We start from the raw sequence: 16,661 nt of genomic DNA on the forward strand, positions 1-16,661 counted from the left end.
GGATCTTTCCTTGGAGGAATATGTCATCGGGGAAGAAAAATTCAATGAAAAGGGTGCAGGATTTTCTAGCATTACTATAAAAAAAAACAATGAAAAAATAAACATGAAAGCGTTTTTTCAATTGAAAGTAAGGAGTAGCATTGAAACTTAAAACGAACAGAGATTATTACGCATATGAGGGGTTCTAAAAATACTTTAGCATAAAGAGCGAGGTATTTAGGAGGAGATAAATACCTCGCTCTTTATGCTAAAGTATTTTTAGTAATTTCAACTATTTATTCTACTGCCTTTCTGATTCAGGGGTCATTCTTAAAGAATTGGGACAAAATTTAAGATTTAGTGTAAAGAGCGAGGTATTAACGAGGGTAAAAACCCTCTCGTCTACATAACAAAAATCTAAGAGTATAAAAGTATGTTACGTAAGTTAATTCTTAAGTTACGTATATTTTTTACTAATAAAAACGTTCGTTAAAAATTCAAAGTTTTAGTTGCCTTTGAAGTAACCAAAAAATTGGAGGGCAACTAGGCCTCCTTCCCCACCCCTTATTTCTCAAAATCGTCTGATCAAAACTAAGAGAAAGCCATTTAGCCAAAAAAAGAATTAATATACAAATTTCATTTTAAGAATTTATGTGCGGATAGCCAAAATCAAACATGCATTAATTTAAAAACGTTCAGAAATTAAATAAAAAAACTAATTTTTTTAACTGAAAGTAAGGAGCGACATTAAAACTTAAAACGAAGAGAAATTACTCAGTATATGAAATGGTTTGTCCCCTCCGCAATCCTTCGCTCTTTGCTAAAGTTTGACTCTTTGCCACAAATCTACTTTTCAAAACAATTAAAAGCTTTATCGTAAAGAGCGAGGGATTGCGGAGTGGACAACCCATTTCATATAAGGAGTAATTTCTGTTCGTTTTAAGTTTTAATGTCGCTCCTTACTTTCAGTTAAAAAAACTAGTTTTTTTTATTTGATTTTAGACTTAAAGACGTAATTATTGGATCTTTCAACAATACTGGACAAAATGACTATCTCAAAATTTTGACCAGATAATTTTGGGAAAAAAATGGGCGTGAGAGGGGGTCTATTTGCCCTCTATTCTGTTTGATCACTTAAAAAGGGCATTAGAACCTTTAATTTCCGTTTGAATGAACCCTCGTCCAATATTCCAAAAACATTGGGTCGATACAATCAGCCTAGGAAAAAAAATCAAATCATTTTCTTATGACGAAGTTCTCATTGACAGTAAAACTTTTCCCAAGATTCCTTTTGGGAATGATTCGGTAATTTTCAATTATTATTCATTTACAACTACTTTTATATAACAAAACTTGTGATAAAATAAAATTATTAATATTCACATCGCCAAGTGTGCAAGAGTCAAAAATATCTAAAGCAGTCACTTTAATTTTACTTGGAGAAACAAATAACCTACCTAAGCTCTTTCGCGCACACAGAATATTAATGACAACTTTAAGCACCTAAGTCTTCAATTTCTATTGTTCAAATATTGTTCTATTGTTCATATTTTTTCTTCCCATTTATGAAGAAAAATATTCGAATTAATTTTAGTAATTTTATTACTGCAGCAAAGGGTGCTTCCTTTTGAGCTGTGAAAATGCAACAATTCGTGTCAAATTTAATTGCGCGTACTGCCAATTCTCATGTGCGATTAAAATCAAATTTTCTTAGTTTTTACAGAAGACTTTTATGGTTTTATGGAATATAATTGGTTTATTTTTTTACAAAATTGAGATTAATTCTTTCAAAACTCGGGCATCTTTTGTGATTCGGCATTATGGCCCCCATGTTTGGAATATATTGCCCGAGTGTGTCAAAAATGCGCCTAGTCTTTTGGCCGTAAAGTCACGGACAAAGAAGTTTCTTTTGTCTCGTGAGTGATTTTGATCTGAAGCCCACTCCGAGTTGTCATTCTGTCCAAGGCATTTCCCTAATTTATTTTGTTGTTAATTTATTTTGTTTTTTGTCTTCTTCTTGTCTTTTCCTTTTTCTCTTTTTTCTTTCTTCCTTTATCAGTTGAGTTCCTTTTGCGTTGAGTAGCGTGCTATCAATGTGGTTTTAATAAGCTGTTGGTAATAAACTCGCTTGTCCTTCCAAGCTTATTGCCTTTCTTGGCAGGCGAATAGCGAATAGTGTTCGTTTCATTTTTTTAATAAATGTACATCTCATATCTCAATAAAAACAATAATACATATTACCTCATTCCTGAAGCAAAAAAAAAATAAATAAATAAATAAAAAACAGCCGACCGTGGATTGTCAGTTCGATATACATGTACTGATATTTACTTATTAATTTGTAATAATTTTTATTTGTTAAAGTAAGAAAGTTAAAACACTTAAACTGTGTTTTGTTTTCTATAAAGTCAAAATTATTTTCTTGTCTTGGGAAGAAATTGGGGTCGTCAGCCCCGGTCATGTTAATTTTGGTTGTTTTGAGTTTGACTCGACTATTTATTGTAATTCTTTTTGCTTTGGATTTCATTTCTTTATTGATGGTTATTTGTGGTTGTTTAACGCTTGGAAGATAATTTGACTTAATTTCTGATCAATTTTAGTTTAATGGAGTTATTTACTTTTCTTTGGAAAACTTATTTTGTGAAAAAATTTAAATTAATTTTTTTTTTCTTATTGACATAGTCTTCTTCATGAAAAACATAATATTTCAAATCTTTTCACTTTTTTTTAATAAGAATCCACAGGTTGGCTTCTTTTTTGTATGTTGGAGAAACTTTTTCAGCAATTTTTAATCCTGACAAAAATAATAATTTTTTAATTTAATTTTATATCCCTTCAAGTTGACATGAAAAATACAAATCATTTAAAAAAATGTCTTTTATGCTATTCGGCAACCTGGATACATTTGCCATCTTTTGCACGATCATAACAAGTAATAGTAGTCACCCTTAGAGTTTCAACTTAATACCCCCAGTCGTTCTCGATATGCTGCTGAGATGTCTTATTGGTAACCATGCACACGCTGTTTTTTGATTTAGTTTTAAAGCAACATTTAGGGTTAAAGCATAATCGGCCAATTGCATAATTCTTGGGGTTGATATTCTCAATATCCCTGGAGATATATTTAATGAGCCGTTGTATTATGCTGAACAAAATAGTTGTCTCAAAATATTGACTTGATCTGTGTGGAAAATAAATGGACTTGGGAGGAGGGCTGCTTGCCCTACAATCACGTTTGACTCTTAAAAAGGTCACTATAACCTTAGATTTCTAATCGAATTAGCTCTTTTAAAAGTTCTTGAAGTTTCAACTTAGTTCTCTTAGCTTGCATAGTAGCAATAGTTGTAGCAGCATTAGCAGCAGTATGCACATAACACCTTTGGTTTCTTCATCATCCCCTTCAACACACGCTGAAAGATCCAACTTAATACCATCAACTGTTCCTGAAGCATTTTTGATACGTTCTCTTGACAAACTGTGTGCGCATAGTGCGGTTCAATTTATTTACACACAATATCAATGTTTCCCAAATTTATTGCTTCAATACCCTCAGTTAAAGTAGCAGCAGTAATAGTTGTAGAAGAATGGATAGCCTTAGCTTTAATAGTGTAGTCTTAGTTTTAATCGCAGTAATAATAGTAGAAGTAAGTAGTAGTATGATTAAAAGCTTTAGTATTAGGATGCAAATTCTTTCTTAATAGTTAGTTCAACATCCTCCATAACAAGCCCAGTTAGTTTCAACTTCACCTACCAAACTGTTCCTAAGCAAGAGCATAATTTGTCATGGGGAAGGGGTAAAACTTCTATTCCCAGACCTCAGCTTACCCCCCTCCCAGATATCAGTTTTCTCGTTTTCCTCATACCTCAGTTTTGGCTCTTCCCCTCCGCTGAAATTTAGTTTCTTCCAAAATCTTGTCAGAACTGAGATAAACCTTGATAATTCAAGCATCAATAGAAAAAGATCAGTTTTTTTGAGTACATATTCACCTTTATAGTATTATAAAGTGCCTGGTGCTCGAACCCCCCCCCCCCCTCCCCCGGGATATTCGCAAAATTGCGCCATTGTTCCTAAGATTTGTTCCTTAAAATATATTACGTTCTTGCGACAACCTATAACAGACGGAGTTTTGTGACTCAGTTCTGGTAGTGTGACTCAGTAGTGCTGGTATTACCAGCAGTAGTTTTAAAAATAATAGCAATAGAACTAATAGTGGCGGTAATATTAAGGTGTTACCTTTAGGTTAGTTGAACACCCCTCTCATCAAGTGCTGGAAGTTTCAACATCATGAAATCAACTATTGCAATTGCATTTCTGATATGTACTTTAGATAACCTGTATAATGGTATACAACTGCTACTACTACTACTACCTACAACTTACAACAGCACCAAGCCACATCAATACAACACAGCTACATACGCTCCTTCTCCATACTAATCTATTCAAAGCCTCTCTCTTTACACTCTCCAAGGAACTTCCCATTTCTCTTAAACTTTTCTCTTTATGACATCCTCCCACCCCAACTGCGGATGACCTGCTTTCCCTTTAGTCCTAGACAGTTGGCTGGGAAGGAGAATCTTCGGTAATTAGTCATCCAACAGCCCCAGAACTTTCCCTAACCATCTCAACCTTTCTCTCATTATCAAACAGTTCGTGGAGTAAGGAGCGACCTGGCTCAATAGTAACCAAAAGTTTAAAAAATGGAATATTTGTACCAATATCTACATCAAAAGAATCGCATTTTAATGCTGATTTTAAATATATAAGTTTCATCAAGTTTAGTCTTACCTATCAAAAGTTACGAGCCTGAGAAAATTTGAGCTGTTTTAGAAAATAGGGGGAAACACCCCCTAAAAGTCATAGAGTCTTAACGCAAATCACACCATAAGATTCAGCGTATCAGAGAACCCTACTATAGAAGTTTCAAGCTCTTATCTACAAAAATGTGGAATTTTGCATTTTTTTACCAGATTGCAGATCACGGATGCGTGTTTATTTGTTTTTGTTTTTTGTTTTTTTTCCAGGGGTGATCGTATCGACCCAGTTAACCTAAAATGTTGCAAGAGGGCTGATTCTAACGGAAATGAAAAGTTCTAGTGCCCTTTTTAAGTGACCAAAAAATTGGAGGGCACCTAGGCCCCCTCCCACGCTAATTATTTTTCCAAAGTCAATGGATCAAAATTCCGAGATAGCCATTTTATTCAACGTAGTCGAAAAACCATAAAACTATTTCTTTGGGGACGACTTACTCCCCCACAGTCCCCGTGGGAGGGGCAACAAGTTACAAACTTTGACCAGTGCTTACATATAGGAATAGTTATTGGGAAGTGTACAGGCTTTTCAGGAGGATTTTTTTGGTTGGGGGGAGGGGTTGAGAAGAGGGAGATATGCTGGGGGAACTTTCCATCGAGAATTTGTCATGGGAGAAGAAAATTTTCATAAAGGGAGAGCAGGATTTACTAGCATTATTAAAAAAAAAAACAATTAAAAAATAAATATGAAAAAGTTTTTTCAGCTGGAAGTAAGGAACAGCATTAAAACTTAAAACAGAAACAGAAATTACTACCCATATAAGGGGCTCACCTCCTTCTAATACCTCGCTCTTTACGCTAAAGTTTTTTTAGTAATTTCAACTATTTATTCTACGGCTTTTGTGATTCAGGGGTCATTCTTGATGAATTGGGATAAAATTTAAGCTTTAGTGTGAAGAGCAAGGTACTAACGAGGGGGCGAACCCCCTTATATATGTAATAAAAACATGAGAATACAAAAGTTCTTTACGTAAGCTAATTTATAAGTTACGTAAATCTTTTACTAATAAAAAGATTCGTAAAACATTAAAAGTTCTAGTTGCCTTTTCAATTAACCAAAAAATCGGAAGGCAGCTAGGCTTCCTCCCCCGCTCTTTTTTTCTCGAAATCATTCGATCAAAATTATGAAAAAGCCATTTAGCAAAAAAAAAAAATGTAAATTTCGTTTTGATTATTCCTCTGCGGAGAGCCAAAATCAAAACATGCATTAATTCAAAAACGTTCAGAAATTAAATAAAAAAAAACAAGTTTTTTTAACTGAAAGTAAGGAGCGACATTAAAACTTAAAAGAACAAAAATTTCTTCGTATATTAAACAGGCTGCTTCCTCATCAACGCTCCGCTCTTTACGCTAAAGTTTTTTACTGTTTTAAAAAGAAGAATTGAGAGAAAGAGTCAAACTTTAGCGTAAAGAGTGGGGCGTTGATGAGGAAGCAGCCTCTTTCATATACGAAGTAATTTCTGTTCGTTTTAAGTTTTAATGTCGCTCCTTACTTTCAGTTAAAAAAACGTGTTTTTTTTATTTAATAGTCCTAGAAAGCGAGATTGAATCATATTTTTTTGTACAACCTACTGTTTGAAAAGCGGTCAGTCACCCAGGTACCCGAGACCAGTCGTAAGTAATTCTTGTGGAAAACATATAGCCAGTCTTCGTCCGTTTTTCGAAGCAAAAATGCTTCAGAACCATATTTGATTACTGTCATCTTTGTAGCTTCCAATATTCTAATCTTGGTTCGTAGAATTATCTTCCTATTCTTCCGAACTTTTTTCAACTTTGAAGAAACACCGTAAGCCATGGCTATGCTACTCTTAACATCTTCAATGCTCCCACCGGCTCTACTAATAATGCTACCAAGGCAAGCGAAGCTGTCTATTTGCTCAATCTTTTTGTTAACTAGCGTCACCTTTTCATCTTCACTTATTCCTAAACTTAACGATTTAGCCTTCTTAACATTCATTGTTCATCACATTCAAAAGTAATATCCATAATCTACAGAAACTTATTTCTAACCTTAGAGCCACCATATTTAAAAAACTTATTGATGAGCACTATTAGCACCTTGGCCCTTATTGTTTCTTAATCCTCTTAGTACTGTCGCTTATTCCTCCTCATGAAACAAATTTTCGTTTACACCCAAGGTATCACAAAATTTTTGATTTTCCTCTATATTCTTTCCTACAACTCAATCCCAGTTTAGTACATTCTAAAAATATTCTGCTCATCTATCTTTAACTGTTTTTTGTCACAAACTGTGGCCCTGTTCCTATTTCTAACTGTGACAAGTCTGGATTGACTATTCCCTCCCAATTTATTAACATGCCAGCGCAATATTCTGCTATCATGTCGTCTAGCTGTATCTATCAGATCTTCCTCTTTCATACCTCCTTAGTTCATATTTTAACACTTTTTTTACTTTTTTACGTTCCTCTTATTTCTATATAATCTATTACTCAGATAATTCTTCTACAAGCCCCACCTTTCACTCTATTAAACATATAGCTTTTTCCCTAATATTCTTAGCTGTGTTTCTAACTTTCTTCCCTAAGACACCATCAACAACTTCACAAGTTATTTTCCTAGAATTATTCCTTCTGTCTTCTACATAATCAATTTTTAAACTCTCCAATTTAGTATTCAACTGTTCTAGGAAAGTTTCCCTCAGATTCTCTTCATGGAATCTACCAATATCATAACTTCCAGGAAGGTAGTTACTCTTCTGGAATTTCAGCTTTTAAACATTTCTGACAGTTCCAAGTATGGCCACTGCTATGATTTCCTCAAGTGGCGCAACTCCTCAAGTGGGAATAGAGTTGATCGCAATATTTCTCAGTCTCTTAGGCACCCGGACAACGTTCTGACAGCCCTTTGCAGAGGCCATTTGCTATATATCTGGATCTAACACTCTGTCACAATTTTCCCCCTGTAGAGGATCCTCCCTTTCAGGTATTCTGCGTCACCATGAAATTGAATCCATTACTGGGAGAAGGTTTGTAACTCAAGGGAAGTGACCAAACCGGTGGGCCCTGATAATTGTAGTGGTAGTTACATTCCTGGTATTTGTTGTAGTAGTAGTGGTAGCATGCAAATACTGCCTTTTTGATCCTCTTCCTTACCATTTCCTGAACTTCAAAATTGACATACTTTGTCATTTTTGGTTTACGTCCTTTCAACAATCCATATTCAAATAACGTGTTATGGTTTAGTTCAACATTCCTCCAACATATTTCGAAAGCCTTACCTGAATGTCTTTCGTATTTTTGGAAAGTAAAATTCAAACATATGTACCTTTCTCAATATCATATACTACATGTAAGCAATGAAAAAATTGCCTAACTTCAGCCTTTGCCCTGAGGACCATGTGGAAGTTGACATCTCCTATGACATAATAACTGGACCTTTCAATGATGTTGAGCAAAATAGCCCTTTTAAATTCTGATTGGATTGTATGTTGAGGAATGATAGGCTTGGGGAGGGGGGGATGGTTATCCTCTATTCACTATCGATTCTTAAAAACTGCACTAGAACTTCCAACCTCCAATCAAATGAACCCCGTCTGATCCCAAGTTTATATGACTACCCGTTCCACAAAAACCTTATATGTCCCGAGGCATAACTTACGGAACTTGCCTCTAAAATTTCTGGGGTTTTGTCTGCCATGAATGCATTGTTGTATGCTCTTTGGACTATTATGAACAAAATTGGTTTCTCACAATTTTGGTCAGATGTGTTTAGAGAAAAGAAAGTGTCTTCACTTTTGACTCTTAAAAGGGAGCTAGAGCTTTTCATTTACAGTCAATTGAGTCTCTTCTAAAGTTTATATGACTACCTCTTCGGTAAAAAACCTTGTATGTGCCTTGGGCATAATTTACAAGCCTTGCTCCCAGACCACAGGAAAGGCCTAAAGGGGAAGACCAATCGACCAAAAAGCAATATAGGCACGCTACTATTAATACTGAAACTACTGCTAATTCTTTCTCTACTACTACTGCTACTGCTACTACTACTAGTGCTAGTACTGCAACTACTACGACTATTACTACTATTGCAACTGGATCTAAGATCAATGAAGGTTACTAACACAATTTAACAACCATATCCCAGGAACAGCTTGGATTATAAAGTTGAAATTTTTCAGTGCATGTTGAGGGTTTGTTCAACCAACACAAAAGGTCCTATATGCATACTGCTATTACTACTTCTACTGCTACTGGTAATGCTGTTATTAAGGATAAGGATGTTCCGGGGAAACTCTCAAAGAATGTTGAGGGGGATGTTGGATTAAATTGAACCATGTTATATGTATTTAAGCTGTGGAAAGGGCGTATCGGTAGAATCTCAGGAACAGTCTAGAGTAATCGATTGAGCCTTTCAAGGCATGATCAGGCGTATGCTGAACTAATAAGAATGCACTATCTGCATTTTAATACTACCAGTAGTTGTAGTAAGGCTACTGTTACTGTAAATACTAATATTAATGCTAATGATGCTAGTGATGAATTTCCCCGAAGCGTTGAAGAGCGTGTTGGGCTATTTCACAATACTCTAGCAGCTTTACCTACCAGGATATACCTATTGGAACAAATCTAAAAGAAATAAAAACTCATGTTTAATCACGTGTTTTGTTCTGTCTTCTTATTTTCTTTTTTTCTTACAGAATGTCAAGCTAGCTATGCAACAGAAACAGTAATGGAATTTTGTCATGGCAAGCGCCATTGTAGCTTAACTTCAAGCACAGCTATTTTTGGGAGTCCCTGTCATCCCAAGTCACACAACTACCTTCGAATTGTGTATACTTGTGGTAAGTACACATACCTTCAATTACCCAATGTTGCTTTCACACAATGTCGTGAAAACTTTCACGCTAGCATAGCCTAAGACTTTAAGTTTCGTAATCTTACAGGGTAAATTTTAATTTCTGTTTGTTTTGGGTTTCGTTTATTCTTTAATTGTACTTTCCGGTTGTTCTGAGTTAGTGTTTTTGTAGGACTCTATTTCTTCTGATCTTAAGTTTAATATGGATTTACTTTTCTTTACAAAACTGTTTTCTCGGAAAGTTTTTTTTAATTAATTTCTGTTCATGTTTGATTACCAAACTTTCGATTTGTTTCCAAATTCCCTATTTCAATAAAAAATTTTATTCCCTAATAAATTACCAGTCTTGGGAAGAACTAATAAAATTAAACTGAATATTTAATATATAATAATAATAATTGCTGAAAGCTCATCAGCTCAAGTTTTGTTTCACTCAGGGCCGGATTTAAAGTTTTGACGCCTCTAGGCCCAAGCGTTTTAGTAGTTCTGTTTCTGAAAAATCTTCGGAAAAATCCCCAAACCTTCGGGGATAGTGAAAGCCGCAGGGCGTAGTGGGTCTTTTGGTAACCCTGGCCTTATTTCTCTGCAATTTGTTTTATTTTCAATGTTGTTAATAGTACAAAAGATAATATTTATAATATAATTCGTTTTAGTAAAGCACCAAATACGTAGAAGGCCTTATGCTTTTACCGTTAGGAAAACTGTTTAGCCAAACTATTTTTCTGTTGTAAGTTTTTGGGTCGCCGGGCCATGGAGAGAGGGCCGGGGGTCGGCTCCCATGATTTTTGGAATAAAATATTGTATTTTCTTGGGGGGAGTCGAGCCATGGAGGGAGGGCCAGGGGATATCTCCTATGGTCTTTGCAACAAATATCATCAATACGTTTTTGTGTGCTGTGGGGGGAGTTTTAGGCCATGGAGGGAGATACAGGGGTCAGCTCTCATTTTTGGAATAAAATATCGTTCATAAGTTTTTTTGGGGGTCGGACCAACGAGGGAGAGTCAGCTCCCATAATTTTTAAAATAAAATGCTGTTAGTCAGTTTTTTTGTGGTGGGGCAGAGGTAGGCCATGGAGAGAGAGAGCCAGAATTCAGTTCTCTTACTTTCGGAGTAAAATATTGATAATAAATATTTTTTATGGAAGGGATGAGGAATTTGGGTCGTGATGGGAGGGCCTGGGATCATCTCCAATGATTTATCATTGATAACGTTGATCGGGTCATTGAGGACCAGGGATCAGCTCCCAGGGTTGCCAAAACTTATTGGGACTAAAGTGTCAAATTCAGCAAAAAAGGGACACTTTTAGTGTCCTCCTAGAAAATTAGCCAATATACTTTAAAAGTTGACAAAAAAGGCTTTTAAAAGTTGAAAGCCATATATGGCTTTCTCGCCACTACTCCAGGGCCAAATTTACGTTCTTCTTTTTCAATTAAAAGCAAAGCGGCTCTTCAAATAAGTAAAATCCCATGCAAAACCTCAAATCGCCTAATACGCGAAGAAGAAAAAGAATTCAGAACAATTTCTTGGGTTCTCTTGCACCTTCGGTTATACTAGTTGCCGCTTTTTGGACGACCGTTTTCATTTTCGTTGTTTTTGACAAAAAATTCGAAAGTGCAGTCTTATTTCAGGAACTCTGAATCATTTGTGCTGCGTTTGCGGTGTTACAGGAACGTAAACAAAAGTTAGAGTAGTACAACTAAGATAAATGAAAAAATGTGTTGTTTAGTTTTTACGTTTTCAGCCAAAATGTCTACTCTGTACAGCGAGAAAACCTGTCTTCACTATGAGCCTCCCCAACCGCCTCGGCCGTAAAACGCCATAATGAAGACAGGGCTTAAAAGATTTGCGCCAACATACCACAGATACGATGTCTGTTGCTGCCGACACGGCTTAATTGCCCTCGCTCCCTCTTTTCCTTCAGTAGCATATCATATCTTCTGCAAAATTTGTGTCGACCATTTCCCGCAGACTGATATCAAAAAGCGTGTGAAACGCGCTTGGCTTGGAACGTGCTTCACATCCTTTTCACCTGGCTTTCACCAATGCGTTTGATAACGCTGCTCTCGCAAGAATACACAACCACATTATTATTTCACCCAATAATTAATGTATTCATGAGATCAATTGACTAAGAGATCAAACTTGATAAGGAGAGAAATAATGGCAAGACAAATATCACTTGTTCTGTATAAAGCTAATATATTCTTCAAAAAACAAAGAAATGTCAAATTCTTTGCAAATAGTGACAAGACAAATATTACATGTGCTTATCAAATGTTGAAAAAAAAAGAAAGAAAAAGCACAGAAAACCAAAGAAAAAGGCCTTTTGGTGTCAAGAATAGCTATGGTTTTTCGAGGACCGTTTCTCTCTGCCTACTCTCTTTCTTCTGAGAAGAGGTCAAAGGCGTCTGTAAAACACAATGGAAAGGCTTATTTAATCACAATCCTTTTCACCAAAAGCAGAATGGTGCACAACAAATGTCTAAGCAAATCCGAAATATTTTGAGCTAGGCCTTTGCCATCCTCGCGGCTCAAGATGGACCAAACCGAAAAACCTAGAAAGCATGAAGAGACCTTTACAAGGGAAAGCCTGTGCTGGATTTCACATACGGTGCATTTCATGTTATGAAGGCTTACGAAAAGTGAGCAGATACAGAATGAATCGGATTCCAATTCAGAAGCGTTATACAGAGGTCCAGCTTGGTTGGTTCCAATAATAGTCTTCTGTTTCTTCTCTAAACAGTCCACCAGGTTTCAGCATGTAAAACAAAACATTTTTCACTGCCGTTCTTGCATCCTTTCATCACTTTAGGCAAAAAAGCACATATCGCTAATTAGCACTTAGTACACTGGATGTGATGTCCAGTCTATGACAGTATTACATGATCTTGACAGTTACCAGAGAATTTCCTAGTGAGTTAGACTGTACCCATATGGGACAGGGTCCACCCTCTCAAATGCATGTGAACCTAAACTGCATATTTACCAAAATCCTAATGTCTTAATCCAGAAAATCAACTGAGGTTCACCCTCGTCCAAAAAATGATCAAAAACAAATCAGATCAGGATCAGATAGTTTACTACTAACTACTATCCAGGTCGCACCTTTGCATACTCCTGTAGACTACAAGTCATAAAACACCTTAAGCTTTTACTTACCAGCAGTTATATGCTTGCTTCAGTTCTTTTTATCAATTTTTTTTTCTAACCTCTCTTGAGCAAGTCACATGTTTCATCACGTTTGAATTTTCGCGCTTTTGAAAAGTAAAGTAGTGCGGATACGACAAAAAAATCCCTAAGACGAAAACGACCCTGAAAAGTACAAAGCACAAATTAAAAGCAGTTGCAGCTAAAAAAGAAAGAAAAAAAACTGAAAATAAATACATATGGTATTGATTTTGAAAAAATGCCAAAAAGTGTCCTTTTTTTCAAAAAGTTGCCTTTTTTCACCCAATAGTGGCACGGTGTCACCCAGAGTGAAAAAGTGTCAAAAAAGCACTAAAAGTGTCCCTTTGGCAACCCTGTCAGCTCCCATAAGCTTAGGAATAAAATTATCATTAATTAGTTTGTCCTTTTTATGTTATTGGGGGTTTTTGTTAACTCTCGAGGATTTGTTAACTGATATTTGGACGTATCTCAAAAATTCGATCAGATTGATATAGGGTAAAGAGAGTATGGAGGGGGGCTAGTTGCCCACTGTTTTTTTACTCTTAGAAAGGGAACCAGAACTTTCAATTTCGAATAGAATCAGTCCCCTCTGAATTTTATACGACCACCCTTCCATAAGAACCATATATGCCCCCGAGGCATGATTTAAACACTTGACCCTGGGCTCTTGGGAGTTGTGTAAATCCCGGAATCTTTAATATAGGGGTTTTAGGGGGGGGGGGTAATTGCCGTATGATAACTTTGGACTCTTAAAAAAGGAACTAGAACTTTCAATTTCTAGTCGTTCAAATCCCCTCTGAAGTTTACCTCTTCCGTAAGAACCTCACAAGCCCCCGGGACGTAGGTTAGAACCCTTACTCTGGGCTCTGGGGGGAGGCATAATGACCCAAATGTTTTGTTATCTGATCTTTGGACTATTTCAAACGAACTGACTATCACAAAATATTGATTGAATGCATTTGGAGAAAGGACGGTGTGTGTATGCGGGAGAGGGGGTAGAAGCCCTCCGATCTCTTTTGACCCGTAAAAATATAACTAGAACTTTCAATTTCTAGTCAAATGAGCCACCTCTGAGGCTTATATAACCACCCCTGACATAAAAATCTTACATGCCATGGGCTCTGGGGGGTTTTGTCGACCCTGGAGTTTTTGTTATATGATGTTTGAACCATGTTGAACAAAATGGCTATCTTCTAATTTTTATCAGATGGTTTTGGGGTAAAATGCTGTGGGGGGGCTATTTGGCCTCCTATCTCTTTTGACTCTTAAAAAATGAACTAGAAATTTCAATTTCCAATGAAACGAGCCCTCACTGATTTGTATAATTGTTTCTCTTCCATAAAAGCTATATATACCCCTAGGGCAACCCTTCCCCTGGGTTCTGGGGGGTTAAGTTGACCGCGAAGTTTTGTTATCTGATCGTTGGACTCTTGATCGTCTGATCGTTGGTGCTATCTCAAAATTTCGATCATATGTGTTGGGGGAAAGCGGGCGTGTATGTGTGTGGGAGGGGGGGCGTAGATGCCCTCCGATCACTTTTGACTCTTAAAAAGATAAAAAAGAAACGTCAATTTCCAATCAAATGAGCCATCTCTGGAGCTTATGCAACCACCCTTTACATAAAAACCTAACATGCCCCCAGGTCATAGCTTAAGACACTTGCCCCTGGGCCCTGAGGGGTTGTGTCGACCCTGGAGTTTTTGTTATCTGATTTTTGAACTACTTATAACAAAATGGCTATCTCAAATTTTTTCGGATGCATTTGGGGAAAAAGGGTGTGGGGCCTAGTTTCTCTCCGGTAACCCTTGACTCTTAAAAAGTGCACTAGAAGTTCCTATTTCCAGTCAAATGAGCCCTCTTCAAAGTTTAAACGACCACTACTTCCATATGAAGTACCTGTGGGAAAAATAAATAAATAATGAAACATTGGAGCCTCAGGATCTTTACTATAGGCAAAGCTATAGCGTTGCATCTGATTATAATTTATTTAGTATTTTTCCTCAGAGGCACTTTACATTGAAGGAACGGTCGTATAGACTTTTGAGGGGGCTCATTCGACTACAAATTGAATTGTAGTATCTTTTTCAAGAGTCAAAAGTGACCAGAGGGCTGCCAGCAACCCCCACATGCCGTTTTTACCCCGCAGCATCCGATCATAGTTTTGAGACACTAATTTTGTTCAAAATGGTCCAACGGCAAATAAGTGTGCCTCCAGTGTTGGTTAAGACCCACAACCCCTGAGGCAAGGAGTATAAGTTAAATTAAATTAAGAATCACAATTTCAGAATCCAAATTTCTAGTTTTCTTTAAAAGAATCAAAAGGTTAAAAAAGGAAAAGTGGAAAAGGTTATTTTGTTCCTTGGTTTCAAAAAAAGTATTCCTTAATTTAAAACCAGAGGCTTCTTTCCAAAAATGTTCAAGGAAGCCCCGTTAAGCAAACCTCTTTTATTTGCAAATCTCTAGGTTTGCTATTATTGCTTATTAAATTTATGTTGGTTTTGGGGGTTCATTTATTCTTTAATAGTACATTCTGGTCGTTTTGTGCTATAATTATTATAGCACTTTATTTCTGTTTGTCAAAAGTTTAAGTGTGTCTCCTTACTTTTGTTTGAAAAACTTCTTTTTGGAAAGTTTTCTCAATTTATTTGCGAAAAATGGGCAAATTCTCTTGTTATTGACTCGTTTTGACTACATTTATGTACTCACCCCTCTTCCTAAAAACTACTCCTTCACTTAAAAATTTCATCTTATAGCACAGAAGAAGCCTTTTAAACGTTCTTATTCTGTTTTGTATGTATATGTTGCTATCTCTGTCTTAAAAGTTATTTTTAAAAACTTAGTAAGGAATGAAACTATTCAACAACGTTTTGGTGGGTATTTAGATAAACGGAACCTTTTGGGCCGAGATTCTTTACTAAAATTCATGATTTCCCCTGTCATTCCAAATGTGTTCGTTTTAATTTACCCACCAATAGCGATGCTTTTAATTCACCCTTTTGCAGCTCGTTTGTATCTTTTGGTATCTTTTGGCTTTGAAGTGCGTGATGTATATGTGCGTGACATGTAAGTCTGGATTTTGTGGCGATGTATTTAATTTGTCTACACCAAAGATATTGCTCTTTAATGCTTATTTCAAGCTCTCCCAAACAATTACTTCCTAATGAGAAAAAGAAATGTTCAGACTCCTGGTGAACCACCTGATTCACCAGGAGTCGAAAGCAAATAAGGCTTTTAGAGTCCTATCCCTCTGAATGTTGAATATCTGATTGCTGTAAATATGGTGAACTTTGGACTAAACCTTACTCCCTCTTCCTCGAAAGCGATTCATGGCAGCCAAATTCACTTTGGGGGATAGGCCAAATTTCATAAGCACTAAAGAATTCGTTGAATAATGCGATGCATATGGGTTCATGAGAGAATTTATAAGGAAGTTGAGTCTACAAAAAAGTTAAAAGTAATATTTTTTATTATTGAAATCTTATCTGTGAAGTGTCTTTTGATTTTGAAGTTTACGTTCTCTGCATAAGCTTTTGATATGTCATTTCCCCCCTATTGCACGGTTTTAAGATTTAGTGGTAAGACGGTTTTGATTTTATTTGATAGCTGAGATTGTTTTTATCCATTTACGTAATTATATTTTTAAATTTACTTTGCATTACTTCTTGATTGTAAAACACATTAAAATTTGATTGAAAATCATGACAACATCCTGCTGTAAAGTAAATTCATATAATTCTCTAAGAAAAGTTTTAGCAATACAATTATTCTTTCTTTGTGAATGGATAGATTTGAAACCAGCATATCGAATATAAGTATCTTGTCCTTTTTCGTGCAAATGTTGGTAAAATTTTCCGTTTTCAGCAGGAACATAAACCTTCAAATCAGCCTTG

General features: G+C 36.1%; 1 protein-coding gene across 5 annotated transcripts in view; it reads left to right on the forward strand.

Annotated features, from left to right (window-relative positions):
• Positions 1-16,661, forward strand: part of LOC136043882 (uncharacterized) — a 187,375-nt gene that overhangs the window by 124,176 nt on the left and 46,538 nt on the right. For all 5 annotated transcript variants that reach the window (XM_065728889.1, XM_065728917.1, XM_065728900.1 and 2 more), the window contains exon 5: positions 9,446-9,589. In XM_065728889.1, coding sequence (XP_065584961.1) covers positions 9,446-9,589 — 144 coding nt within the window. The remainder of the gene's footprint in view (positions 1-9,445; positions 9,590-16,661) is intronic.

This window comes from Artemia franciscana, chromosome 1, assembly GCF_032884065.1.
Source record: "Artemia franciscana chromosome 1, ASM3288406v1, whole genome shotgun sequence".
NCBI classification, from domain to species: Eukaryota; Metazoa; Arthropoda; class Branchiopoda; order Anostraca; family Artemiidae; genus Artemia; species Artemia franciscana.